The following is a 27,476-nucleotide window of genomic DNA, read 5'->3' as shown; positions in this document are numbered from 1 at the left end:
TTACAGTGCAGTCAGATTTTATTAGGAATCTGAGCCGGCGTGCATTATGACCCACGGTGCTGTCTCCGCATTCACAGCGCCTGATGTGAAACCAGAGACACTGTTTAACGATAACCCACCAGACCGTGGAGATCCTCAGCTTGGGGGCTCTCCTCCTGCAAGTGAGCCTGCAGGGCCAGGTGTGCTGTCAGCCCCATTCCCTCCTCTGGGTCAACCCCTATAACACGATGCACCAAGCGACTCTCGGCAACATCTGTGCTCCAGGTTCCTTATTGTTCCCTAAAATGTAGATCTATTTAAGGATTTTTAAAATGAGCAACACATAGAAAAAAATGATAAAATAGTACCTGGAATGTAGTAAATGCTAAGTGGTGCTACCTATTATTTATAACATGAAGATTAATTATAACCAAATTACATACTTATAATAACCTCTTAGGGTTTGCTCATGTGCAAAATGTGGATGACAACGCCTGCCTCCTAAGTGCAGGGCGTGCACGTGTTTGCTGTCAGCAGGAGCTTAATACACGTGTGTTGACTGATGCAGTCTGAAAAATTTAAGGTGCGTATTGCTATTCTTCCAAATGCGTAGTGCTAGTTCCAAATGCGTACATTACCCTGCAGGGCATTTGCTGGGCGTGTTGCTACCTTGGCTGGTGTGATGGTGTATCAGCTCAGGTCCTCTGAGACGCAGGTCCCAAGAAGGGATTAGGCCTGCACGAGGTTTACTGCGGGGAGAAGCTGTGCAGGACAAAGGGGTGGGAGCAGGAGTTGGCAGGCCTGGCACCCACGGAAGGTGGGGGACAGGGAAGGAGGCCTTGGAGCAAGAGCCTCGGACCATGGTACAGTTCTGAGAATGTCTCAGTCAGGCTGATGGGAGGTCCTTCACCCAAAAGGGTCCTCTGAGAGAAACCCTGCATGCCACCAGAATGGGCCCGCACGGGTCCCCCCCATGCCTAGTCACTGGCTGGGGGCAGTTGAGGGCAGGGGCATGTGGTGGGACTCTCAGAACTGTGCTTCCCACGGCAGGAGATCAATCGGAAGGATGTCTTTTCATGGCCACTGCAGATGGTCAGTGGGACTCGCCCAGGGACAGGCCACAACCTCTGAAGATTTAGAATCAATTATCTCAGCTTTTGTTTTTCCCTCATTTTGGTTTCTACTGTTTATCTGTCATCGGTGGGCAGGGCTCTGGGTGTGTTTGCTGAAGCCTCCTCGGGAGGAGGCAGGAAAGGGAGCAAGCCCTGGGGGTGGCGAGGGGTGAGCAGCAGGCCAGGGTTTGTCAGGGATCCGTGGCAGGGCACCGCCCCAGTGGCCTGGCACCGACAAGCTGATGGAAAGACAGCTCGTTATGCGAGGAAATCAGCTGTTTTCCTAGGGGAACTGGCATCCAGGAAAACACTGAACTTACTTGCTGCAACCCTTTGGCAAATAAGGAAATGGAGCCTAAGAGGAAGAATAACACAGCTAATGTCCCTGGCGCCACTGCCACCGCGGCCACAGTTGCTGCCATTTTGTCAGTGGCCAGATCTGAGAATTCACCTTTGGTTTTCTGGCTCCTGGCCCACAATCTCAGGCACTTGGAGGGTCATTATGGTTTAGTGGAAAGATAATGAGCCTAGAAATGTATCTAGATGGGCATCCTAACATCCTGACAAACCCACTGAGTGGTATATTCAACAGGGAATCGATGCTGAGAGCCATGCTTGGGGCTGTTGGGGATGCGGGGTCATTGAGAGTGGACCCTGGTCCCCAACATGCCTGACGTTTCCCCAGCGGCCTGTCTATAAAATGATTCTCCATGGGGTGAGAGTGGCACATCCCACACAGATCGAGGTTTGGGGACAATAGTTGGAAATAAAGCAGGTCTGTTGTTTAATCAATAACTGATTTATTTCAAATGTTCCAATAATATTAGATTATGGTATAAGTTTTACCTCTAAAGGGGGCACACAGGATTTTTTTCCCCCCACACCATGTATCTTTTTTCTTGTGGTTAAAAAAATACATGACATGAAATTTACCATTTTAACGATTTTTAGGTCACCATCTCATGGAAAACAGCTGCCCATGGAGCATTCTCCAGCCCTGCATTAATTGTCTTCATGGCATGTAGCACTACCGGACATTACATTCTTTCCCTGTTGATTCGGTTTTCTCTGTCCCCCCTATGGGACAGAATGCTCCCAAGGAGCAGGGACTGTGTTACTCACCGCTATCTCTCGAGCACCTAGAATGGTCTCTGGTTTCTCTGAGCAAGTTGCATGAAAACTGAGATCTGAGAGAGAGAAGTGTTGACTACCAGGCAGAGGGAAGAGAGGAAGAGCCGGAGGAGAGAGATGCTGAGGTCTGTGCATTCGAAAGGTCCTGTTGGCCCAGCAGTTCCACTGCTAAGTGCATACCCCTCTGGGCTATGGTTCCTTCTAGACTCATTGTTCCTTCCAGCTCAACAAGGGACAGCAGTGCCAGCCAGCATCGCATGGTGCTGTGTGGTTGGGAGAACATTTCCCACACACCCTCGCGCTCCATCCTCACCTCCACCTTGTGTGGTAGGTGTTGTTCTCACCCTCCCTGGTCTAGAGCTGAGTCACTGGGCCCCTGTGGCAGTGAGTGACTCACAGAGACATCTAGCTGATGAATGAGCCACAGGCACTAGGCATGGTCCTTATTCTGAAATGCACATTCCACCATAAGCTCCATGGCCTCTGTTGCTAACGGGCACTCCCGGTAGCATGGTCATCCCCATCCCTGCTCTGAGATGACCCCTGACGATCGTGGACCCATCACCAAGCTGGCCCCTGGGGGAAGCGGGACAGGCAGGCAGCTCGAGTGCTGTCTGGGCTCTTGAGGCTGATGAGAAATTTCCCACTTTCTTGCTACCAGGGCTGGGTCAAGTTGTGAGTCAGTTCTTTACTGAATGGGGAAAAAAAAATCTCTTTTCGGGGGCACCTTAGAACACAAAGATAAAACTGACAAACGTGTTATTACCAGCTTAAAAAATAGTCACCTTGTGGTTGACCCTGCTTTTAAAAGTTTGTGGCTGCCGAGGAATATCGCTGGTGATCTCATTTGAAAGGAAAGTGCCCCGAGCACTGGCCGGCCCGGCTCCCTTGACCTCCTGGGTACAGTTCTCCGAGTGCCGGTGGCGGGTTCCCCTACGCAGGCCGATCCCCCTGCACCGTCACTGCCAGATGACGCTGTGGTTGGTTCTCAGGAACATTGGACCTAAACTCCTCACTCCCACTCGTACTATTACCCAGTTTTCTCCTGTTGCTGGGCTGCAGATTGCGGAGGTATAATACAGGGCATAGGGTCAGGCCCAAGCTCCTGAGCTTCTAACGCAAGTCGCTCTGACGCGGCTTCCAGGAGCCCTGGAGTTTCTGTCTGCTGCACCCCTCGCTCTGCCCGGCCCCAGCTGTCCGTGGGCTGTGTCATTGACTATGGCAGGGGGTGGGGGGGCTCCTGTGGCTACCTTGGGGGGAAGAGGGTCATTGGAGGGGGGTACACTGTCATCCCCCTAAGGGCCCAGTTCCCTGACCAATCCTATAATTACCCACCAAAGGTATCCACTTCAGTGATTGCTCTGGGTGAACACAGGAAGTGGGGGTGGGGAAACACTCAACTATAAACACCCCTTTGCCCTTGGCGAGCCTAGAGGAGCTTTGCTTTTCTGCTCACCACAGCCTCACCGCTAGGAAGGCCCAGGATTTAAACACCGAAGGGGATGGAGCAGCACACTGCTCACTCTGAACACACTCCTTCCTGTGAGTCACAGACTTTCTGAGCCCCCAGGCTGCCTCCCACCTCCCCAAAAGGTTAGCTCCTCACCCAGCCGCAGGGAACTTCCTGAGCCAGTGACCTGAGGGGGCTCGGAGAGAGATGAGGAGGAGGGGAGGGGGTTTGTATGAAAGAGGCCTGTGGTTAGTGACCCTGGGCCTTCCCGAGGGACTCTAACTTCAGAACATCATATGGCAAAATTGCACCAGCTTGAAAGGAATCAGGCACCGGATCCAAAAGAAATTGAATAAACCAAATAAAGCTTTGTTTGGCTACACGGGAGAGGACAAGACGAGCAGAGGTAACGGAAGCGTTAGACGATGCTCACGTTGGCCAGGGGAACCGAGAGGTCCTGAGAGGCAGGCGTTGAGAATGGAACTGGGTGCGGTCAGGTGAGCTGGGGGTGCCTGGAGGGATGGGGCCTCTGTCCTAGAAAATTCCATTAAGCCCCAGGTCAAAACTCACTTCTCCCATGAAGCCCTTGTTGACTCCTTCAAACCAAGCTGGCCACTCCCTCTTAGACAGCCTTGTCTCCTTTGTCACAACACTTGTGTTTCAGTATGTCCCCAATTCTAAGCAAATGTCTGGTGCAGTCGAGGTGCTCAGTAACTGTTTGTGGATTGAATAAATGGATAGCCTCCATAGATGAATGAATTTTATGTTATTCAAATGTAATCATGAGATGGGAGAGGATAAATTTGTGAACAGCTCAGAAAGCTCTTAATTATTTTGAATTCTCCCAGGCAGTATTTCCCGAAACACAAAATACAGGTTCAAAGAGATGTTAACAGGTGTTATCTAATAAAAGGGTTCTGTTGTCAAATACATTTGGAAAACAAAGTGATACAGGTTTCTTTACTGCAGGGAATTCTTCTAGCCCATAAAACGTGAATGTGGATTCTGCATCTTCAAGAGAAGACTTCAAGATTTCTGAAACTCATTAGGTTGGACGATATAAAATTGTCATTTTATAAATTAAAAAAAAGGGTTAAATAGCAGCAATTTCACATACTGGTGTTCCATGGAGCTTGATTTGGAAGATAGCAACCTCTAGGACATTGGTTTTCATTTTGCAGGTGATGACAGAGGGGGGGAAGAAGGGGAAGAGCTCGTGGATGGGAGTCAAATCCCGATGGGAGGCTCCTTCTGTCCCAGAAGAGTTTGATGTGCCTTGAGGTTGTAGGTGGGTGGTCTTCAGGAGATTATCTCCCTGAAGATGCAGGTATGGTTCTCTCTGCCTGCACCCCGTGGCAGCCGCCATGGCAGCCTTTGAAAGCCATAGTTGGGGAGACAACCCCAAGACAGACAAATGCTTATCTGCTGAATGGACATCAAGGCCTATTGACTCGTCCCAAATGGACAGCAGTCTAGGGGGCCCTAATAGAAGTCACAGCAAGCACTAAGGAACACGAATGAGCACAGGCCAGATGTGGGTGACACTGGAACTGCCTGGGCGTAGAGTAGAAGGAGGGTTATGTTTGAGTTAGGGATATGGTGGGAAGGTCTGCCATGGGTCTGAGGACACAAGGCCAAGCAGTGCACATTCCTCCCACGGGGACCCTGACAACAGCATGTCCACTGACTCCTGGGTCCTTACGGGAAGGTCAGGCCTGGCCAACTCATTATGTCTTGTGCATCCTAGACTCTCCTAAAGCTGTGTCTATACTTCCTGTCCATGTCTGCCTGTAATTATGGAAGTAGCATGACCCTGTGTGATTTCTCTTTTTTCTTCCTTGCTTTTTGATGCCTGTTGATGTGATCATTGCATGTTAGGACATTGCAATCAGCCAACAAGTAAAATTCCTTTCCCCTGGGGAGGAATGGTGACGGTTAGAACTCCTGGACCAAACCCACACTTGGCCTTAGACAAGTGGAAAAAGCAGAAAATTAGGGCTTGACAGACATGGTTCAAAACATTATATGACCCAGAGCATGTTGCTGAACCTCTCTGACATCTAGCTTTCTTATCTTTAAAATGCAGACATTGATTGATTGTATCTCCACCTCGTGGTATTGGAAGGCTTATGTTTGAAAATGTGAAATAAAGTGGCTAAAAAATAGCAAGTGCTCAAAAGACATCATGCTCCCATTTCATTACTGCTGACGTTTGGCATTTCGTTTCAGCTCCTGCATTGAGATATTTTAGCAGGGCTTGAAAGTTGGAAGGCCGGGGTTCAATTAACATGTTTTATTTTGCTTAATTTAGCTGGGGCATGCACTCTACAGTTTGCCTTGTTCCGTGGATAAGGTCGGGACGGGGTACGGGAAACAGGTGAGGAAGTGGCTGTTGGTGGAACCATTACGTGACTAAGGAGCAGTGAGGCCCATGAAGGGGGTTCCTGCAGAAGGAACAGGCAGGTAGGAAGTTGAGCCTTTGCCAGAGGACCGTGTTCCAGGATTTTGCCAGTGGAAAGGTCGGAAGGCAGATCAGACAATGACCCAGTAACATGGGAGGTGGTGTTGGGTGCACAGCCTCCTGGGACAGCAGCGATGCCATTGCCTGTGAGCTGGTTCTGAGATGGCTGTGAGGATGGCTGACTGCTTGAATCACGAATATATGTTCCTAGTAAAAATGATAAGGACGTTCTGTGTTGGTCATGTCAACCCCTCTGATATCTCAAGGTGTCTTTTTAAATGGTTTCCCAGTGGTGGGAGAGGTTTATGCTGAATCACCCACATTTCTCAGCACTCCCGGGGATGGGATGTGGGACGCGTAGGTGGTGTGGGTTAGAGACTGGCTTGGCTCAGTGGCTGTGGGATTACTCAGCGTCCCACATGGAAACCAAAGCCACCTCTGCCTTGGAGCCCAGAGTCATAAACAGGAGAGAGCAACAGGCTTAGACAGATCAGACGGTCTCCTTAGAGAAAGATTCTTTTCCTTGATGTCTTTTCTAAACAGCATGTGCTGAAATTTGCTCCACAAATCGCATATATTATGAGACCTGTCAAGAAAAAAAAAACAAAACAGGATTCCATGACCAAGATGTTTGGACATTTGCATTCTCTATAATTCCCTGGCAGTCAGAAAACACGTGCTGAAGATATATTTGTACACGCACACATGTATGGACTCATGCATGCATATTAAGTATGTGTGCTATACGTATACATATTAATATCTATGTACATACACATGTGCACACATATGCACATATAAATGTAGGAACATGTGCATGCATATAAATATATGTATATAAACATACATATGTATTTAGTGTCAAATATATTTGACAGAACAGTTTCATGAAATGCCTGTTAACATGTAGCAGAAGTGGTGCCCCCCCCACCTAAGAATTTACTTTAGGAAATATTATTTTAGAACTTTCTCTGTTTAGTTGTTTTAAAGTGGGTTCTTGGTAAACCAGACTTCTGACTGCATTTATAGGCAGGGCCAGCCTTGTTTGAAAATATTTCACCTCCTGGACGCAATTCTTCCAGGCACATCCAAAGCAGCATTTCCAGTGGAAAGGCCTGTGCAGGAATTAGGCAGGTACATAGACGTGTGAGACTTGGCCAGGGAGGAATGTTTAAGGAGTGATGGAGCCTTCAGCAACTGGAGAAGGCACGAGCTGCTTAAAGACATTCACATTGTAAAGCTGTGACCCTGTTAGCAGACCCAGCTAAACTCTGCCCTGAATCCAACACAGCCTGCAAGGCCGGGACTGGGGGCAGGGTGGCTCGTGACCTCTCCTCTGCTCAGGAATGGAAAGTTTTGAAATAATACAAACTTAGGGTCAGGAGACAAGTCACATATTTGACCTTACTATGGTGATATCAGCTGAGACATCCCTGAGCTCTGTTGTGTGCCGCTGCCGACTGTTGCCATTGTGGCAAGCCCTGATTCACGAGGCGAGTGACTCTCTGCACAGAGCGCTTCCGTGTAGGAAGCCCAGAGCTGCCCACCTGTCTTCTCTTGGTCGATTCTTTATACCTAAATTCAGAATGTTACACTTACTTTTCTTAGATGCCATATCTGAGCTGAATGTTGTAGCTCATTGTCTGCCCTTTGTGAGTTCACTATCTTGTGTGTGTCGAGCATAGGACTTCTGTTCTCAGCTTTGTGCTCTCATCGTTTTCCCTCTTATGTCCCCTCTGGAGTTGTTGATGTTAGCATTGAGTGAACAACAGCAACGGCCTGGCTTATCTCCTCCCAGGTTTGCATAAATTCATTAATTGACACCCACTGGTGTAAATTAATTCATAACTGGTTGAGTAGTCCTCCAACCAGTTATGAATTCATTTAACTAGACCATGATGTCTCTGCTCCTTAAAAATCTTTTTCCTGCACTATCATGGGGATCAAAAGCCTTAAGGAATCCAGGTACATGATGTTTTTAAATCTCTTGCATTCTCCTGCTCTACTAGTTAAAGTTCATTCAATCAAAAGAATTTTGTAGTTAGTTTGAAATGAGTTGTTGTTAATGAATCCATGCTAGTCTCTCTTGGTCACCACTTCTGTGTCTTTGCTTGTTTGTTTTGGAGATTCATGAACCAGACTTTGAATAACCTCTTCTTGATTTTTTTTTTTTTCCGTGGAGGTTTACTAAAAATGTCTTTGGTTTGTATAGTCTATCATCTTTTCCCCATCCTGAAAATATAACCATTTTCTACTTTCTCCTATCTGTGTTATTTTCTATAATTCCCTCAAGATTGTTTTGTTATTGGCATCGTCCATGGGTTATTTCAGTTCTGAGTGGAATGTTCCAGTTGGGGGTACAAGTTAGGAAGCTCTGGTGACAGGTAGCATCAAATGTGGCCAACGGTGGCTTGGACAGGTGGGGGTTTATGTGTCTCACACGATGTGAAATCTGGGTGGTTGTCAGTCCCAGGCTGCTTAGGTGCCCAAATGAAACCCTTCTCATCATTTGTCCCCGTCCTTCCCTGTAGGGTTCATGGTTGTTTGTCTTTGGTCACAAGTTTCCTGCCGTGTTTCCAAGCATCGCACCCAATGTTCCAGGCGAGAAAAAGAAAAGAGATCTCCCTTCCCTTCCCTTTCTTGAGAATTGGCTGGAGTCTCTGTCAGGGAGACAAAGACTTTCCAAGAACCCTTCAACTTTGGTGCCCCTGGCCAGAGCTGTGACATGGGCTACCTCTAGCCACGAGGACGATGGGGGCACTGAGTATTTTTAACTGGACACATGAACCACTGAACAAAACAAGAAGAAGGCTGTCTTCCCAATCCATTTCCGTCTGTGTAGTGTGTGAATTTGTGTGTGTGCGTGCTCACTCACACCTGCACACTCCTTTTCACTCCCACCACTTCTGCATCCCTGTGTGTGTGTGTGTGCACAGCCCTGCACACGCTCGCTTTTGCTCACATGTTGCTGCACCCCCACGTGTGTGCATGTCAGTCTGTCCCGAGGACAGCTCTGTGCCTCCTGCCTCTCATTCCTGGCATGTGTCACATTGGCTGCTGCCCATCACTCCTTGTGTTTCTCCCTAGGAAGTAGCCGCGTGAAGAATAAATACGCTGTCAAATCATTTCAGCACTGCAGTAGTATAATCTAAAAATCGATGACACCTAACTTTATTATTCTCACACTCTTCTCGTCTTTGATCTTCTCTGATCCTTTGTAACCCGACTGCCAAGTTGAAGCTGTAATCCTTTGAAATGAAACTTCAGAGTCATCAGACAGGCCCATTAGGGAAACAGACTGGTACAGCTCCAGGACGTCCTTTGGAGCTACCTTGTAAACCTCTCCCTAAACCCATGACCATGCACCAAAGGTGGTGGGTCACCAGGCACCCGAGGAAAACCCAGAGAATGAAAAAGAAGGGCCAGAGTAAATGGGACAACCCACCCCATAAAAAATAGATAAACAGGGAGATGAAAGAGAAGCTTATAAATATTTTAATTGGTATGTTCAGCTAGATATTCAAGAGGGTATTTATTATGCTCCTAAAGCAAGAACTAACCATGATGAAGAAGGAATAATCAGAAAATAAGAAACAGTTCTTGAAAATTAATCCTATAATTGCCAAAATTGTTTAAAAAGTTAAATGGATGGGTTGATTAGAATGTTCTAGATGACAGACCAAGCTGGTTATCTGGGAGGTTAAATGGAAAATAATCCTCCAATTCGTAGACTCCAAGTCAAAGATGTGGAATGTGAACGCAGGCAGGCAGGGAAATTTTGCCTAAGCTGAAGAAAAACGCAACCTTGTAGATTTAAAGGGTCCGCCTAACGCCAAATAGTAGGAAGGGAGAGGAGACCCCACGTGGAAGTATCTTGGTGAATTTCAGAACTCCAGAAACAAATATGGAAAATTTTAAGAGCTTCCAGAAAGAAAGAATCAGCTTAGCTACAGGGAAATGAGAATGGAGTTAGCGTCGGACTTCTCGGCAGCAACACTGGATGCTGAGAGGATGGAACAATCCCCTCAGGATACACAGGAGAGGTCATTTGGGGTGTAGAATTTTATATCAACTCAAACTATCAAGTCACAGAGCAGAATCAGATTTTTTCTTACCTATAGAAGGATTCCGAAGTTTATCAGCCATGTTTCCCGTATGAGGTTAAGGAGGCCCCTGACATAATGAAGAAGGAGCACAAGCAAGGGGGTAACACGATGTCAGAAAGAAGGCGTTCCAGACACTGTGCAGTTCCTCTTACGCGAGGCACCTGGAGGAGTCAGTGACAGAGACCGAAAGTGGGATGGTGGTTGCCTGGGGCAGGGGGAGGAAGCATGGGGAGTTAGTCTTCAGTGGGTGCCGAGACTGAGTTTTGCAAGACGGAGAGTTCTGCAGAGGGATGGTGGTGACGATTGCACAACAATGTGAATATGCTTCATGCCATTGAACCGTGCACTTCAAAATGGTGGAGATGCTCTCATTTGTATATCTATTAAAAAATAGTAAGGAAAGAAGGAAGGAGGGAGGGAGGAAATTGGGACCTGGAAGATGGGAAGAATGCCAACAAGCATCAAGGAAGAATCCACGGGGCTGTAATTCCTGGGACCGTCTTCTTCAAATGAGAAGAGTTTAAAGCCTTAGGACTGTTTTCGCTTCCCTTCGTATAGCAACCTGGTTATATAAAGAATAATATATTGGCACCCCAATATTGTAAATTCACTTTTTGTTTGAATTTTGTTTTTCTGAATTGGTGTGAGAAGAGAGCACAGACGCACTGTATCTGCAGAACAGGATCAAATGCTGTGGGAAGAAGCAGAGGCAGGAGGAGGTGCCCTGGGACCTGGACACTCGTGAGGACGCAACAGACTGAGGCTGACAAATAGGAAACATCAGTGTAGCCAACAGACAATCTACATCGAAACTGTGATGAGTGAAGAAACAGATGTGTAAATACGTTATTTAAAGTTACATTGGTATCCGTCAGAGAACTAAAAGTCAGAAAATCCTAAAAATTTTAGCTCTTAGGACTAGAACTGGGGATGGGAAGTAGAGATAGCAAATTGTATTACTTTCAACTGTTTGAGCATTTTTAATTCTTTTTTTTTTTTTTGCCATGTATAGTTATGTTGCTGTGGTTAAAAAGTAGTAAGTAGTATAATTTGAAATAACCCTTTTTTAGTTTCAAAGGGACATTGTAAAATGAAGCGTTTTTATGTGCCGAAAGTCGTAGGGAAGGTGTGTTCCGGCCTGTGGAGACAGGGGCAGCACAGGTGCTAACCGCGCTAATGAGGACGTGAACAGAGGACATGCCAGGAGGTAGCGGAAGGCGAGAGACAGCAGAGCACAGGACTGTTGAGACCAGTTTCCCGTGGCCACCAGGGCTAATGGTGGCCTTCACCTCCTTAGGGTTGTTGAAAGGCTGGATTAAATGATCCGCATAAAGAACCCAGAATGGTGCCTAGCACTTAATAAAACGTTAGGCAGGACGCAGGTGGCTCCCTGAATTCAGGTCTCTCTTCCCTGTCTAATTGTGCTTTTGGACCTGCCAAAGACAGTCCCCATAAAATGTCATCACTTTTAAATACATCAGAAACCGTCTTCATTCTTTTTTGCTTCGTCACTTCCTCTTTTCAAACCTTCTCGGTGAGTGAATGCCATTATGCCAGCATCTCAGACTTCATCCTGGTGTGGCCACAAGACACAGCCATGTGGGGTCCACACTCAGGAGCTGGCCAGCTGCCACCTGGCACCTGGCACCTAGCATCTGGCAGTTGCTGTGCTGAGTTGCGGAAGGCAGGCAATTACTTTTTTCCTTCGATAAACTTCTTGTGAAATCCTGCTGCTCGTAGGAAAAATGTTCCCCCACGTAGATACATACATGGTGTTGTAGCGCCTGCCCTCGGCATAGCCACGCAGGATAGCGATCAGAATCTTTCTCTTGCCTGGTTTTTAGAAATACTTTGGTGGGGGTGATAAATGAAACTGTATCTTAGGTTATTTATCATCCTGAAAGAACTGCCAGAGCCTCATTTTGTTCAAAAGTCTTCCAAGAGGATTCAAAACAATTCTTTCTTCCCAGTTGCTTTAGGCCCTCCAGAACACACGAATTACAAAAACATACATAAGTCCCTGCCCTCCGCCGCCAAAGCTATCCTGCATTCAAGCATGTCCAAGAGTTAGTTATGCCCGTGTGCAGCCCGTGCGGTAGCGTGAGGCCAGGCTGCAGAGGGAACTGCGAGTTTTCTGTGACTTCCAAGATGGTGTCTGTCCCTTCTGGCAGCAGGTCCCCTCCTGGGTCAGAGCTCACCTACTTACCTCTGATCAGTCCGTGGGCCGTAAAACTAACAATTGCCTGGGCTCGACTTGGCACCCAGAGGCTCGGAGAGCCACCCCCGGCGCCCTGTCTGGCCTCTGCCACACCTGGTCTGTCCCTGGGCCTGCAAGGTTCATTCTTCCAATTCAGGGCAAACCCAGGTGTGGGCAACAGTGGCACACGGTGAGGGGGAGTCGGCTAGAGGCGTGAATCTGACCAGGAGGACGAGTTTGTTTTAGGAACAGCTCGGCATTTTCTATACTGGCAAAGACATTCGCTCCCATTTTCTCTCTGGGAACACAAAGATCTGATCTTTGTCTGGTTGTTGAGAACTAAAGCAAATTGAAATTGACTCTGGGATGCTGGTGCTTCCCAAGGCACCTTCGCCTGTTGTTTGGAGACATGCCTTTGTCCTGTCCTCATTCACACAAACGAGGCCACGCCTCCCTCTCTGCAGTCTGCTGGGGTTGGGCTCGTTTCCAAGTAGCCGGCAGAGACTGGAGAATAGCTTTTTCTGGGGCTGTCGCTGTGTAAGGGGATCCTAACTTGAGACAACAGAATATGCCAAGCAAGCACACTTGGAAACATTAACTGGGAAGTGGTTATTTTAATGACAGGGGGATTCATGTTAGAGTATCTTCCATTATCAACATCTCTTAATAAACTCTAAGACAGGACTTTATTGATAAGAATTTGGGTTAGATTCAACTCTTCTGGAACCCTTCTCTCTCTCATCTTTCCCAACACTTATCGTTCCCCAATATGAATAGCGGGGTTAGTAATTTACACCAGAACAATGCATTGAACTACTTTTTCAAGAAAATAACTCTAAGTTGATAAGTTTCTATCCATCTTTTACGTGGCCTTTGCCAGACTCTATAGGGATTCCTTGGCAATACCTGGCTGGTTCTACCAACATTTTCTTTAATAAATGCGTAATATGATCAGAGTTCCTGCCTTCCTGCTTTCGTTTCCTGCTAGACATCTGGGGCTGAAGACAGGCCGAGCAGGGTTACCAGCACATCTCTGGCCCCACAGTCTCCCAGAAGGCTCAGCTGAGCTGCAGGGACAGAGTGAGAGTGAAGATGGCAGCCCTGCCCTGTGGGGTGTCTAAGCCTGATACATCGACTCTCCTGATAGACTAACACAGGCCGTCATGGCCAGGAAACCAGGCTGTGGTGTTATGTGGCATTGCCCCCTTGCCCAGGTTGGTGACAGTTCCCAGAAAGGCTAGGACAGAGGAGGAATCAAAGCTGATCTCTCCAGCACACTTGGAGGCTCCTGGTGCAGCCGGGGCTGGATGTGGCCCCCGTCCCTGTGGCCCCTCTAAGTCCCCTTCGGCAACATATGTGCCCACACGGTTGCTTTTCTGTCTTTTAATGAGCGCCTGTCAGGACCCGTGCAAGTGGGTGTTCAGACTTGCTCCTAGAACTGAGCCTGTATTTAATATCGAAGCATCCTCTGGACCTCCATGCTTCTCACCCCACCTTCTCTCCCCATCCTGGTCATCCCTGACCGGGGAGCAGCTCCCCAGCTGCGAAGACCACTCCTCACCCAGGGAAGGGTACCTTGGCCTGCCTTCAGCAATTTAATCATATGCTTCAAAGCCCTTCTCTCTCAAAATAAATTTTTTTCCCTTGCCTAAATCAGAAGGATGACAGGCTTGTTTGCAAACCATCACGGAATGCTCGTTTGTGAACAGGTCCCCAGCTACAGACCTGGCCGAGGTGCAGGTTGGGCGGGAGGCACGATGCGTTCACTTTGCTCCATATGTGTTTAGGGCACAGAGACTCAGATGCCCATGATTGCTACCCACGGGGCCCTTGTGGCTAGGGGGAAAGCCACAAGCCCAGGTCAGCAAACCAGGCAGCAGAGGACACTTTGGAGGAAGGAACAGAACAGGGGATCGAGGTTCATGGCCCAGCTCTGCCCCTCCCCAGCTGGGTCCCTTCTAGCAGGCCCTTCTCCTTATCCATCATTGTGGCACCCCCGTCCCCGCGTCCCAGAGCTTCTGTGAGCATGTACAGGTTGGTGCACTACGGCTGGATGCCGAACAACTCGAAGGGTTAGTTTGCTGGTTAACATAGGTCCTTTTGCTCTGGGCTACACTATCATATACATTAAAATGACTAATTAGAGGAAATTTTTTAACAGAAGAGCCAAACAGCTGTTGTTTATGGCTTAAAAAAGTGAATTTTTTCAAAGGGAAGGATATGCCGTTCTGGTGTCACAAAATGCCCTAAGTCCTTCCCCAGCCTTTGACAGCCCTCCCTAGTGGGCCAGGGGTCCCTGGTGAAGATCTGTGTCCCAGAGACCCAGTGCTACTGCTGGCAGTGGATTGTGGTCCCGGCCATGTTCGTGCAAAACAAGGTTGAGAACAACAGGTTTGTAAACACTGGATTCCTCAAAGGCAGGAGACTGGCCAGGTAGCAGCGGCTTGGACATCCTCTGACTTTATATTCTCATGACTATGGGCAGCTCCTGAGATTCAGGGGCTGCACAAAAAGAGGCTGTCTCCTCCCTGATGGAAAAGCCTAAAACCCTTAGACATCCATCGCAGCCTGTCTTGCAATTCAGCTCTCTATAAGGCATCTCACATAGATATTCTTTCTCACCTAACCGTTTTTGATGGTGTTGGATGCATTGGACTAAAGCTTAAAATATGGGACATATTTACAAACCCTCCCTGGAGTTGTGGCTTCCATAGTATCCACTCTTGGAGGAAATTTATCAAAGAGAAGGAGAAAAACAAGCAACTGTAGAGATACAAAGACCCTGGACCACAGAATCAGAACCCACCTGGGTCTCTCAGGCTAGTTCCCTGTCACCTTCCCTCCCCGATCTATAGACTGGAGGTGACAGTTCCCACCTATGGTTCATGTAGCACTAGGTCTTATACCCTAGAGAAAGGGCCACCAGTCCCTCATTTCCCAAGGGAAAGAACCACAGAGAGCCTAGGATCTCGAATACAAGGCCCAATCTGGAACCTAGAGTCATTTTAGAGGAAAGACTTGATTAATGAAGACTCAGTTGATGTACGGCCTTTATGACAAATTAACATCAAATGCCTTAAAAATGCAGCTGCCCCTTGAACAACACTGGTGTGAACTGCACGGGTCCACTTATGTGCAGATTTTTTTCCAATAAATATATTGGAAAATTTTTTGGAGATTTAGAACAATCTGAACAAAACTTACAAATCATGGAGCCTAGAAATATGGAAAAATTACAAAAAGTGTCATGAATACATAAAATATGTTTAGAATACTATTTTATTTTATCACTTGCTACTACAACATGTATACAAATCTATTATTAAAAGTTAAAATTTATCTAAACTTGTGTATACACAGACTGTACAAGGCGCCATTCGCCATTCGAAGTTGAGAGCAATGTAAACAAACGTGAAGATACAGTATTAAATCATAACTGCAAAGTTAACTGTGGTCCATGCTGTACTACTGTAATAATTCCATAGCCACCTCCTGTTGCTATTGCAGTGAGCTCAAGGGTTGGAGTAGCTGCTTAAAATGTCATGTGACACTCAGTGTGAGCAGCTCATCTCTCCAGATAGCGTATAGTAGTAAAAAGCGATCTCGCATATTTTTCATCATCATGTTTAGTGCGGCACCATTCACCTTGAATAACATAGCATCCATAGGATGCACCCCTAGTGACGCTGGAAGTACTTCCCAAGAAACAGAGAGAGTTCATGACATTACGAGAAAAACTTGAATTGCTTGATGTATACCATAGGTTGAGGTCTGCAGCTGAAATCGTTTCAGATAGGTGATTCATCTTGTAAACAGGTGATGTAAGCTGATAGTTTTTTTGAAATGCATTGAATAAATATTCAATAAATACAGTACTGTAAATATATTTTCTCTTCCTTATTTTCTTAATAACATATTCTTCTCTCCAGTGTACTTTATTGTAAGAATACAGACTATAATAATATAGTACGTATAACACATACAGTGTGTATTCATTGACTTTGTTATCTGTAAGGCTTCTGGTTAACATAGGCTATTAGTAAAGTTTTAGGAGGAATCAAAAGTTATACACGGATTTTCAACTGCACAGGGGGTTGGTACCCCTAACCCTGCATTGTTCAAGGGTCACTGTCTCATGTCCTGTGTAGTTGGAGAGGGCCAAGGACATTGGGGTTGTATGAATAATACTGAGTCCAGGAGACAGTAACAGTGTCTTCTTTCTTCCTGAAAGAAGACAAGCCCCTCTCGGTAGATTTTGACCTCTTCTCTGTTCATAAAAAAAGTTCTCCTTTGGCCTCAAAAGCCCTTGGCTTTGCTTCTGACCAGTATTGGTTATTTAGCAAATCTCCTTCCTAGATGGTGAGAGGGGAATCGTAGGACTCCCCTATAGATGTCAGGAAGTGTCGTAATGCTGTGCGTCCCGGCTTTTGGTCTGTGGCCACTGGGTCAGTGGCATCAAGCTCTGGAAAGAGCCAGACAGTAAATATTTTAGGTTTTCAGGCCACTCAGTCCCTGTCATAACTCTTTGGTGGCCCTTACTGCCCCCTCAGATACTGACAGACCAGCCTCACCCTTCCACATCTGAGCCCAGGCAGGGTGTTGCCGTTGGCGAACTCGGCGAGTCTGTGAGCGCCCCTGGGAAGGACTTGAGAATCGTCCTGTCCTTCCCCACGCTGCAGGCTGGACTCTGGCCACGCCTTCGGAGCAGACTGTCCCAGTCTCCACCATTGGACCGAGGGTGGTTCCTCTGAGAGCCAGGATGATCTTCAAAGAGCAGGCATCCAAATATGTGTGACGGTGGTGATTCTGCCACGCCGCCTCCTTTCCTCCTGACCCCAATTTATTCTGGTGGCATATAGAGACCCCTTGGTCTAAGGGAAGAGCAGGCAGGGTGGGCTCTTCCCAGCCCAGGGGAGAGTTTGAGACCGGCCTGAACTTGTCTTGGAGTCTCAGAGTTCTGGGCCTGGGGCCAGGATCAGTCCAGGGTTGGGCACTTCCTCCCGTCCTGGCCGAGGAGGTATGAGGAAGTCTGCCAGGAGAGGTGTCCCTTCCGGAGGAATGAGACAGAGGCTCGATAAAGAAAGGCTTGCTTTTGCCTTTCTGCTCTCTTCTTACATGGGACATAGGTGAAATGCCTGGAGGTGGCACCGTCACTTTGCAACTATAAGGACCTAGTTGGTGAGGATGACAAGGTGAAAAACCTGAAGCCTGGGTCTGCAGTGACGTCACTGAGCTTCTGTACCAAGGTAATAAATATAAACCCGGTGTGTTTAGGCCAGGGCTCATCAAACTCTGGAAAGAGCCAGACAGTAAATATTTTAGGTTTTCAGGCCATTCAGTCTCTGTCATAACTACTCAGCTCTGCTAATGTAGCATGAAACCAGCAATAAACAACTTGTCAGCCAATGACTGTGGCTATGTGCCAGTAAAACTTTATTTACAGACACTAAAATTTGAATTTTATATGCTTTTCATGTGTCATGAAATATTCCTTCTTTGATGATTATGTATTTAAAAAATGCAAAAGTCATTCCTAGCTTGCAGGCCTTATAAACACAGGCAGCGGCTCGGTCTGGCCCTGTGGGGTTAATGTGACGTGTTTAAGCTCCTGTCAAGTTGAATTTTCTGTGACAAGGAGCCTGATGTAGTTTTACCTGATGCAGTGACAGTGACGGCGACGTTCCTTATTGAGAGGTTATTCCTAACCCCTTGTGCTTTTTTTATGTCTGTTTCAGAGGGTCTTGCTGTTGGAGTCGGATTCGGGGCTATAGAAAAGACGGCATCTGCTACCTTTGAGAGTGCCAGGTAAGCCGGCACCGGGTGGCTCTGCCCCCAGTGGCTCCGCGGGCGGGACTGCTGCCGGCCGCACGGGCAGGTGAAGCTCATGCCGAGAGAGGTGCTCGGTCAGAGACGCAGGGGTGCGCCGGGTCTTCCAGACCAGCTGTCGAGTGGGTGGCCATTCTGAAAACAAAACACGGATATAATGGCATGCTGTGCCCTGAGCACTTTAAATGTATAAAGACTAAAGACAAAAAAGTATAGTAAGGGCAGCAGTTGACGCTCTTTCTTGACACTGGGCTCTCCTGGTTTCCCCCCTCTTTCTGTCTGCTCTGGAAGGCTCTTTGGTGGTGGCCTTCCTGCCCACAGCCGTTTCTCAAATGTTCGTGTTCCCGGGATCTGTCTCTAGAGCGTCCTTTCTTCCCACTCGCTGCGCTCTCCCTGCGCCACTTTCCCCGTGCCCGTGACTTTATCTTCCACCGATTTGCTGGTGTCGCCCACGTCGAGCTCCGGCCTGGATGTTCCTCCTGGGCAGGTCTGGCTGCCTTCCGGGAGGCTCCCCTCCCCCCGCGTTTCCAGAGTCAAGCCTGTGTCTCATCTGCTGTCCTGTACAACCTGCCCCTCTTCGGGGTTCCCTGCCACCCCCACACCCAGTCGACCAAGCCAAACCCACTGTCACCCTCAACGCCTCATTGTCCCTCACCTTCCATAGACAGTCACCGGGCCTTGCAAGTTCTTCTTCCCTTCCCCTTCCCTTGAATTAAAGAGGGGCTAGACAAGGTGACAGGCTGGGCTCACCTGGTGTCCTGTGGACATCACAGAGGCAAGGTCTACGTGGTCCGCCACGAACACTGCAGCCTCAGCGTGGGGCCTTGCGTCCAAGGGCGGCAGACGCAAGTGCCCTCGGGGGACTAAGAGGTAAGAAAGACGAGTGGGGACAATCGGGTGAGGACAGCTAGAAATGGTGAGGACTGAGGTGAACTTCAAATGGCAGGTGTGCTGTCTGCAGGTGCTTGAATGTACAATTACTTAAAAACATAACTCAGATCAGATGTCTCCAAGACCACTGGTTTCTCACCCCTGCACCCAGCTCATTCCACGGCCTCCAGTCTGTGCAATCCCCAAATATTCTCTCGCAAGGAAATGGCCCCATGTCCTTTGGCGATCAGCTCTGTGCCCACTAGCCATGGCTGTCAGAAACTAATTTCTCATGTAACCCCTTTTTCATCTTTCCCGGTTACTCAGCTGTCATGGGGCTTCCTTGTGCCCCATGAGGACTGCGTTCAGGTCACCTCCTTGCATCTCTTTCCCCCCCTGACGTGGAGCCCCTGCATGTTAAACGTGGTCATTGCTGTCAGTGAATTCTAAGGCTACATGTTAAGAGATGTGTCCGTTTCGTGAGGCCCAGAACATGTGTGTGGGCTTAGCACATTCTAGGTTGAAATTTTTCCTGCTCTCGACTTCTTCTGCCTCTCAGACTCCCAAGTCATTTCCTCACTCTGTCTCTCGTGTCATTCATTAAAACGATGCCTGTGGAAGGGCCTTTAGAATGTAAGAAATGTCACCAAAAACAAGGGCTAATTATGACTCACAGCGCCCTGCAGCCCAGGGCCTGGGGTGGGGACATGTGGCTCTCTGTCCCCTGGCACAGCCGTTTAAATCTTGACTTCATTAGACCGTGAGAAACTTCAGAGTCGCACGGTATCCATGGGGCCGAGGAGCCCCGCGGGGCTGACCTTATAAACAGTCAAAGCCAGGTCTTCCCGGGGCACAGGGGACCGCGCATGCTGCAGAAGGCCTGTGCCTGGCAAGTGACAGCCGTGCCCCAGGCGTTGTACTCACAGGCCAGGCTCTTCGTCTGGTGGCACTACATCCCTGTGACATCACGATGTCAACTCCAATGTCCCTCTATTCTGTCACCTGCACTTTCTGCCAATCTTTATAAATATTTCTGAAGCAAGTGGAGCAACAATATTTCCAACCCAGCTCCTCCTTTCCCCGAACAGATTCTGAGTTATATAAGCCCTCGATGGGATCCTCTAATTGGGGTTGGATTGAGGCAGCAGGTATCAGTGTTTGCAGCCTCACAAGACCCTCTGCTGCACAAGCGTCCCTGGGGGCTTCTCATGCCCCTGCAGCCCATCCACCAATGTCACAGCCTGTGGGACAGAGTCAATGGAGCTCTGCTACCGTGGCTACTGCATCCGCAGAGTGTTGTGGGGTGAGGGGTTTCTGCAGTGCACGCCACAGACCCCTTCCGCCCATTCTCCCCACTTAGAAATCCACATAGAGTTCGAGGTTTGTGTCATCTTTTCCAAATGCCTGGGGTCTTCCTCTTGGGTGATAAAATGCAGAATATCCCCCGGGCAGGGCTCGTTGGCTTTCTCTACCTTAGCTCCTGCTACAGAATGGGTTTCATGGGAGCATAGGGACTGGAGGGTAGTGGAAAGTGAGAACTGCCCACCCAGGTGCCTGCGAGGGAAAGGCGCTTAATGAATTGTAGGCAGGACAGGCAGAGCCTACAACGCTACAAGCTGTAGATGCCCAGCCTGCAACAGGCTGGGGCCAGCGTGGTGCCAGTTTACACAAGGAGACCAAGGGATGTGCCTTCTGGTTGTCCCATCATGCTGGGGCTTCTGAACCAGTGTCTGTGCTTGCGCGTCGGGTCCGGAGAGGCAGCCCTGCGGACACAGGAAGGGGGCCTGCGGTGGCGTCCTCGGGCCGAGGCTGCACCCCGCCTTGGATTCCCATCTGCAACTCCAGGATGAAACGCGCTCGATGAATTGGTGTTAAATCCACCCACACTCATTCTCAGGCTCCTCTTTCGGGAGGGGAGAGAAGGCAGTCACGCTGTACGATGACTAAAGTAGAATCAGAAAGTGAACAGGCAGCGCTGTGAGGTGAGCCGCCGGTGAAACCGTGTTGTCCCCAGGACTGACTAAGGCAGCGTGCAGCTGGGACCCCCGTGGCTGGGAGCACCAGGCAGAGGGCTCTCGCGCCTGCTCCCTGCCTGCTCGGAATGTCCCAGACTCGGTCCTCTGTGAAGATGTCTCTGCCGCGGCTGCAGGTGCTCAGCTCTCTCCTGAGCCGTCCTGAGCTCCGTCACGCATTCACGCGCTCACTCTTCAGTGACTGTTGCTAGGCGCCCCACACTGCGCTAGTCCCTGCAGAAAACACAATTTGTGTGACACTACTCTTGTAAGAAGCTAAACAGTTGTCACAATACTTCCAGTAACATGGTGCACTCAGCTGACGTGATGTCCCACCACAAACAAAGGAGTAGAAATGGCTCTTAGCACACGGCCAAGGACTAAGCAGGAGAAAGAAACGTCAGGTGCTAGAAGTAAAGGGAGGGGCCAAAGACAGTGTGGTGAGCGCTTTCAGGTCCTGACAGAGGTCCAAAGGACTGAGAGAGGGGCTTCATGCCCATGACCTTGCCCACTGATGTCAGGGAACTAGGACAGCCCCTGCCTCAATGCCAGGGCTTGTGGGTGTTGCCTGTCTATAAAAGAGGCTATAAAACTCCACCCACTGGTCCAGGAACTTGCACATGGAACTTCTCCTCTCTCCAGGATCTTGGATGGAGAGATGAAATATAGGGTAAATTATCTGCAAGATACCAAAATCCTAGACCTGCATCACACAGGGTGTAGGGTACTAATTTATACACTCTACTTGTATGAGAAACCCCAAATAAATAAATTAACCCTAAATAAAAACTGATTTAGGGTAATAGAAATCATTTGCAAACATAAAGGTCTTGCCTACATAAGCCCTAATTCTTCCACTAACCAGGCACCAGATGCCCGGGGGCAAAGCGGGGGACTCGTCAGTACAGATAAGCTTGCAGTAAAATAGAAAATAAAATAAAGACAAACCACATAGGGAAAAACCCCCACCACTTAGGAAAGATAGCACCTACAAAACTAGGGATAATAAAATTGTATGAGAAATACATCAGACAAGCCCAAATTGAGGGACAGAATATCCGACCAGCTCTCCTCAAAACTATCAAGGTCGTCAAAAACAAGTAAAGTCTAAAACTCAGCCCAGAGGAGACTAAGTATAAGGTGCTGTCCTAAATGGGATCCTGGCCTAGAAAAGGGACATCAGGGAAAAACTGGTGAAATCTGAATACATTGTAGAGTGTAGATAAAAGTAAGGCACCAATATCGATTCCTTAGTTGTGGCAAATACACTGTCATATGTAAGATGTTGACAGTAGGGAAACTGGGTGCAAGGGTATACAGGAACTTTCTGAATGATCTTTGAACTTTTCTGTATGCCTAAAGCTCATCTTAAATAAAAAGTTTATTTTTTAAAAAACCACATGAGGCTGTAAAAATGAGAATACTTTGTAATGAGGGATAAATTTGTAATAATAAAACATAGTAGTTTTGCAAAAGAACAGGCAGATTTGAAAAAAGAACCAAGTAGAACTTTAAAAATGAAAAATATAGGCATTAAAATGAAAACTCAGGGGAATATTTAAGTGGCTGGATACAAATGAAGGTAGAATTAATGAAGTGGATGATTGATCTGAGGAAATCACCCAGAATGCATCATAGAGCAGTAACGAGATTGAAACTATGAAAGATAAATTAAGAGACATGATAAAAATAGAATGAAATTTTTAATGTTGTCTACTGGAAATCACCAAAGGAGAGAACAGGAAAGATGAAGGTGATTTTAAAGGGTAATGGATGAGAATTTTGCAGAAACGGGAAGAGCCATGAGTCTTCAGATCCGATTGGCGCGTGATCAAGCCCATTAATACAGTCAGGTCACCACGCAGCTGTGGCTTCCTGCAGAGCACCCAACTGAGGGAATCTGCAAAGACACCAGAGGAAGAGAGGGTCTCCACCCAGAAATGACAAAACAACAGAAGACTTCGCGGCTCTAATAGAAGATAAGGGAATGCTACCGTCAAAGTGCCGAGAAAACAGTACCTGTCATTCTTGAGTAGAAGCTGGCAGACTTTCTCTTAAAGTTCCAGATGGCCTGTGGGCCATGTGATCTCTGGCACAACTACTCGACTGTCGTGGAAGTGCCAAGGTGGCTGCAGACAGTACATAAAACAAGTGGGTGTGGCTGTGCTCCAGTAAAAGTTCATTTCCAGAAACAGGCAGTGGGCCCTTGGGCTGTAGCTTGAATGAATGAATGAAAAACACTGGGGAGAGAGATGCAGAAACCAGGTGGAATAATTCAGCCATCAGATGATTGAATTCATCTTTTAAAAGAGAGATGTTTTGGTTTTTAAGATTGCAGTCCTAAGAGATTAACAAGTGGTGCACCTAAAAGATGACATGGAAAAGTTGAAAACCAAGGAATGAAAAGAGATGCAAGGCAAATGCTAATCAAACACAAACAGGTATTATAACTTTAGTATCAGACAAAACAGGCTTTAAGGCCGGAAGCCGTATAAGGGGTAAAGGTTACTGCTTAAGGAACAGGGCAGCAGTGCGCCAGCATGACATCATGACCCTGCATTTGCACCTGGTGACAGGAGCCTCAGACTCTTCTAAGGAAAAATTGTCAGAGTTGCGGAGAAGCAGGCAAAACCACACTCATGCTGGGGGAGTATAATGTCCCTGATGCTTAAAGATGACACAGATAAAAAGTGAACAAAATGCAGACAGTGGACATCTAGAGAACCCCCCAGCCCAGGAATTGGAAAATTTACACTGTAAAAGGCCATGTGTACATGTTTCCCAAAATTGATTAGAGTGTTGTGCCACAGAGAAAGAGTCAATACCCCAGGATCAATACCATTCAGACCACATTGTCTGACCTCAACATGACATAATTGAAAATCAATAGCAGAAAAGATAGCCACGATAATTTGTTAGTGGGAAATTAAGCCTGTAGGCGGCGTAAGATTAACACAGAGAAAGAAAGCTCCAAGCCCCGGATCCAAACCAGACCACCTAAGAAACCAGCAGAAGATGGGCATGCTTTTTGCTCGTGTTGGAGGCACTTCGTAGAGGGGGCTGTGTTTCATCAGGTGCGTGGGACAGATAGGGCAGGTCACGCTGTGAGCAAATGCCTCGGTAGGGCCCCAGGTGGTTTCAGGGCCAGCAGATAGACAGACGTGGCTGAGATAGAACTCGCAGGTGCGTCAGGGAAGGTAAGTGTGAAGGGTTCGTTTGGGGCAGGCTGAAGAGCAAATGCATTACTCAGCAAGAGGCTGGCAGCTATGCTGGGTTCCGATGCGGGAGTGACACCCCGAGAGGCGATTTAAACGTGAGTCAGGCTAAGGTGAAATGATTTGGTGGAGGAGAGAGCGAGGGTGGACAGACCAGTGTGAAGAGTTCATCAGTGGAGCAAACCGTGGCCTGACACCCCCCGCTGTGTGTTTTGGCAGCTGTGAAGAAGATGCAGGATGTCGTTGTGCTATGGATGGGAGTGAGGAGGGGCTGATCCAGGGAAGAGCTTCAGGTGTGGCACACTGAGTTTTGTGTGTGGAGGGGAGGAGGGAGAATTGGAGCTCTGGTGACAAGGAGACAGGTTGATTCTGTGGTGCCGTGGAGGGGGCTGAACAGGGACAAGGGATGGCTTTACACGGACGAGGAGAGGTGTAACACGGCACATGCCTGGGGTCTGTGTGGACCCAGCTAACGGAGCCAGATAGTTTCCTGCTCATTCAGGATAGGGGCTGGCAAATGACTGTGGGCCACGGGCGAGACTCGGCCCAACACCTGTTTTCTCTAAGTGAAATTTTATTGGAACACAGGTGCTAGGATGGCTGAAATGAGTAATTGCCACAGAAATCTTAAGGCTGAAAAGCTGGAAATGTTTACTATCGGTTAAGCTGAACGCATTTACTATCTGCAGTTCGTTTGTAGACCCCTCGTTGAGTGGGCACAGTCCTGGTTCCCCCCAGATGCATCATTAAACAGTGAGGCCAGCTGTCTTTTTTGCCACCTCTTGCTCGCGCCTGTTTATGATGCATCTTGAAGCAGGAGGTTCTTTTCTCTCACCTCCGGCAGCATAGCCACCCACGAGAAAAGAGAAAAAAAAAAAAGGTAGCCGTAAATATTCCAAGAAGGCTCTGTCTTCAGTTCCCACTTCAGGAGCTTCTGACCTGGCATCCCCACCATGATGTGTGTGTGGCTGCTGCCACCTGGTGTCCCGATGCCCGCACTTCCTCACCCTCAGCAGCCCCAGCCACGTCTGTGCCGGCTACCTCCCTGCCTCACTGGGTCAGCCTGCATCAAGGTGTTCACTCAGAGGTCCGTGTCCCCTGGAGTAGGGAGACTCTCAGCCCCCCAGGGGCAGCCTGTAGTTCAAGATAAACAGCTTTATTTCTGACCTGGTCCCGCAGCAATTTCTTTTTGTTTCGACCACAAAGAAATTCTTCATACTGTATGTGGCCTTGAAGAGTTTGATGTTTAAGCAGTTTTCCTTTCCGAAGTATCATTACCTCCAAAGAACGTGTTCTTTGGAGAGGAGGAGACATGCCTTAAGCTCTTACTTAACTCAGTGGCAGCCATCACTCAAGCCAGCAGGGAGAGCAGTGTCATTTTATTTATGCTTAAACATTCTGCTTCACCTGCCACGTCCTGTTTTAAGCTTTGAGGAAGCACACATCGAGAGACATTCGTGGTCCACAAGTGCACCTTGACCGACAGGTGCAGGCCGTGCACAGCGGAAGGGACTGGCTGCAGACTTCACGGGGTTGTGTGGGTAACCCCCAAGGCACATCCCCAAGATACCACCGGACTCCTCAACTGAGTGCCTCAACCAGCCGATGCTAACCCCAACCCAGACACTTGGTAAAGGATGCCTGGTCAATCAGCCTACAGTTGGACGTAGTATAGCTCATTACATTACACATGGAGGATCAAAACCAACTTTAAGGTGTATGTTTTCCTGAGTAAAAGATCATAAATCATATAAATCATAAATCCTTTCCCCTGGCTTACAAAAACAATATATATGTTGCTATATTAACAGAGATTTAAGTCAGCAGCCGTTAATTAACTAAGCAACCATTTATTTAGAGGCAAACATGGCAATTGATATATTTTCCTGGTCATTAATCAGCATTAGCCAGGTGACGAGTCTGTCTGTATGTATAAGATGTGTGTGTGTGTGTGTCCAAGTAGTCCCTCTGCTTTTGTTCCAGTAAATTCTTGGAAACATACTTACAAGGGATCTAACGCAGACTTTTTAATTGTATTTCACTTGAGCATCTTTTAACAAGCAAGCTGCCACAGCTGTCTCCCAGCAAGCATCCGCACAGCTGCTCTCGCAGTGCCTAGATCTGCCTTGGGCGAAGGCTCCCAGACTTCTGGAACATTCCAGGGAGACCCTCCCTTCCTCAAGCTCGCTGGTCTCCATCTCCTCCCTGCCTACCGAATCGAGTCTCACCATTTCCCAGCCTGGTCTCCCAGGAGAGAAGCCTTTAGCCTGAGAAGTGGTGACCCGGCATGAGGACAGGAAGGTGCCCGGGAGGAAACGCTTTTTCACCCCTTGACTCCAGCGCTCCCACCCCTTCTCAGCAGAGTCACGCCCCCTCTGCACCCTCCCGTCACTTCAGCAGAATTGGATGTAAATTCTTGTGCTTTGCTTTGTCTGCAGTCACACATTGTGCTCTCTATTTTATCTGAGCAAGCCCTTCTCTTGAACCCATCACACTACCTTGTCTGGAATTCTAGAGTAATCTGTTGGCAGCTCCTCCTCTTAAATTTTCCTTTCTCGTCCTCCCACACACCGATGGCCCTACCTTGAGTTCCAGACACTGCGGTGGAATTGGAAAGTGCTGGCAGGCAGGCGGTGGTGGGCAGACGGCGCCACCATGCGGCGGCACGACATCATAGATCGCTAGGCAGGGTACGAAAGGAAAAGGTAGCGCTGGGCAAAGGCAGTCTGTGCTGCTGTCCCCATCCATGTTAGGCTCACACAGAAGTCGCCCCTACAAAAGTTGAGGGACATATGTGTGTGTATATAAGTCTATAAACAGGCTCTGTGCAATTTCCTAATAGCAGCATCTTTATGTTCCAGCTATTTGACCCTGATGTTTCACCCGCCCCATTCAATTTAGCACTTAAAAGATGCATCATCACTGTATTCCGCCTGTGTCAGGAATAAAAATGCAGCTTTTATGTGAATCTACACGGTGGGGGGGAATGTGAGATGGGCCCATTGAGGAGCAGGAAGCCACTCTAAGCCTTTGGTGTTTGCCCTGCTAGAGGATCAGCGAGGTGAGAAGAGTCCTGACTTCACAACAGCCAAAAATCAATTCACTTTTTCTTTTTGT

General features: G+C 48.1%; 1 protein-coding gene across 4 annotated transcripts in view; it reads left to right on the top strand.

Annotated features, from left to right (window-relative positions):
* SLC39A11 (solute carrier family 39 member 11) overlaps window positions 1-27,476 on the top strand; it is a 356,160-nt gene that overhangs the window by 283,895 nt on the left and 44,789 nt on the right. For all 4 annotated transcript variants that reach the window (XM_045525211.1, XM_045525212.1, XM_045525210.1 and 1 more), the window contains exon 7: window positions 18,172-18,241. In XM_045525211.1, the coding sequence (XP_045381167.1) occupies window positions 18,172-18,241 (70 nt within the window). The remainder of the gene's footprint in view (window positions 1-18,171; window positions 18,242-27,476) is intronic.

The sequence above is a fragment of the Lemur catta genome, chromosome 15, assembly GCF_020740605.2.
Source record: "Lemur catta isolate mLemCat1 chromosome 15, mLemCat1.pri, whole genome shotgun sequence".
In the NCBI taxonomy this organism is placed as follows: Eukaryota; Metazoa; Chordata; class Mammalia; order Primates; family Lemuridae; genus Lemur; species Lemur catta.
The sequence above is the reverse complement of the archived record's forward strand: the minus strand, read 5'-3'. Positions and strand labels throughout refer to the sequence as shown.